Raw genomic sequence first — 1,922 nt, 5'->3', positions numbered from 1 at the left:
TGTATATTTTAATCCCTGCACGAAGAAAAAAAGAAACAATTGCCCCTGTCGCACAAGCGCACCTCACATTTGCAACTCACGGTGGCCGCGGCCTCGTGCCTCATTTGGGCAGTCCGTGCAGCGCACAGAAATGCGGCCGGCACTGCGTGTGTGTGTGTGCAGCAGCAAACAGGAGGGGGAAAAGGGTGCGCCGCCCGCGGGAGCGTGCATGGGGTGGCGAAGCAATAAATAAGAAAAAACTCCCTCAGAGCACAGGAGGGAGAGGATTGACCCACAGGGACGACAAGCAAAACAAAAAAAAGGAACACCTAAATGAAGAGACCCGCATGGGTCGCATCGCACACCTCTCACCGTGCGGAATCACAATTCCACACTCCTTCGCTCAGAAGCCTGCCGCGACGCCACAAAGCGCCAGAAGAGTCAGCAGCAATAGCCAAGCCACGCACCCACGCACAGCGCCGTCGCTCTCCGTGTTCATCGGGAACGGCCCTGTGGCGTTGCTGAAGGTGGTAGAGTTGTTGCTTAAGTGCGGTGCAGCGTCGCGTGTTGGCGGGCTGCCTGGCTGCCCAGGCGCCGGAGCCGTGGGTGCCGTGGCGGCGTTGCTGGGGGCCTCGTGGCCGCCGTCCTCTTCCGCCGCAGTTTGGGGGCCTGCGCCATTTTCTTTGGCGGCAGCGTTTGGCGTCTCGCCGGGGGGCGCGGCGGAAGCAGACGGCAAGCCGCCAACGGTCTCTGGCGCGTGCGACGGAGGGGTCTGCAGCGCCTGGCCGTCATCCATGGGCCCACTCCGCAGAGGCGCGTCACCCGCCGGGCCCGCCGTGCCTGCACCGCGCGGCACCGACGCATCCCCCGCAGAACTCCCAGCCGCGTCGGTCGTCGCTGGGCCAGTGCCGGCTGCCCCTGACGGCTCCTCCGACACGCCGCCAGTTGCTGCAGTCTCGTCGTGCGCAGAGCTCGTCGGGCCACTGACGGAGGATGCGGCGGCGCGAGGCACCTCCGGTTCCGTCACGCTGGCCTCCTCCTCCTTCCTCTCCAGCGCCGCAACCTCACTGGCGTTGAAGCAGCGGTTGTACAGCAAGACGTTCGTCACCGTCACATGGAACTCTGCGTTTTCGAGGTTCCTGTATTCCCCAACAAAGATGTGCGAGACCCTCTCCGGCGGCCTATCACGCTGAAATTGCTCATGAGGAGGCAGAGGCGGAGGCGGAGGCGGAGGAAGCAGATCAGTAGATGGGGGTTTCTCCTTCAAACTCCCCACAAGCTGTCCGTCGACGTATGCTGAGCCCGTGCCGTTTTCCACCGTGATCACCACTCGGTATGCCTTCCCCTCCTCCCACGTCATTGTTTGTGCATCCGCTTCTGCTCCGAACTCCGTCCTCCAGTGCTTGTGCTCGTCGTACCACAGTCCCAGATACATTCCAGCCTCCGCTGTCCTCACGCCCAGCAGTGGGGTGGCGTCCTGTGGCGCTTCGTTGATGGTCACTGTCGCCACAAGCGTCACCTCTTCGCCCGCAGAACCGTGCCCGGGATTCCGCCGTCCTCCGCCCACCGGCCACACAATCGATGCACCACGCCCCGCCAGCGCAAAGCCATTGACAACCTTCGTTGCTTCCCCCGACACCGTGGCGCCCACCCCAAGGTACTCGTCATTCCAGTGGGTATTGTTGCCGCCGCTCGACAAAAACCCAACCAGCCCGTCCGTTGGCATAGTACCGACGCAGGCAGCAGCTGGTTCTGCGGCGCCCTTCGCAGCAGCGGGGGTGGTGGCGGAGCTGCAGAGCTTTGCGACTCTGGCGTCCACATCCTTCCAAGTTTGCAGCACTGTTTTGATGCGCTTCAGCTACTATGGAAGGCGCGCAAAGACAAGGCTTTCTGAGCGTTCAACCGGGCCTTTCTTCGCGTAGAGGGCAAACAGCTCATCGTGT

The 1,922-nt window shown here is 62.7% G+C and overlaps 1 protein-coding gene across 1 annotated transcript; it reads right to left on the bottom strand.

The window, feature by feature from the left end:
• Positions 1-382: 382 nt before the first annotated feature.
• Tco025E_10108 (trans-sialidase) lies at positions 383-1,705 on the bottom strand (the record flags this gene model as incomplete). The annotated part of the gene is made up of 1 exon (XM_029376897.1): positions 383-1,705. The coding sequence occupies one exon, from the start codon at positions 1,703-1,705 to the stop codon at positions 383-385; it is 1,323 nt and encodes a 440-aa protein (XP_029222989.1).
• Between the last annotated feature and the right edge of the window lie 217 nt (positions 1,706-1,922).

This window comes from Trypanosoma conorhini (assembly GCF_003719485.1).
Source record: "Trypanosoma conorhini strain 025E chromosome Unknown Tco_14.4_contig_01472, whole genome shotgun sequence".
Classification (NCBI taxonomy): domain Eukaryota; phylum Euglenozoa; class Kinetoplastea; order Trypanosomatida; family Trypanosomatidae; genus Trypanosoma; species Trypanosoma conorhini.
The sequence above is the reverse complement of the archived record's forward strand: the minus strand, read 5'-3'. Positions and strand labels throughout refer to the sequence as shown.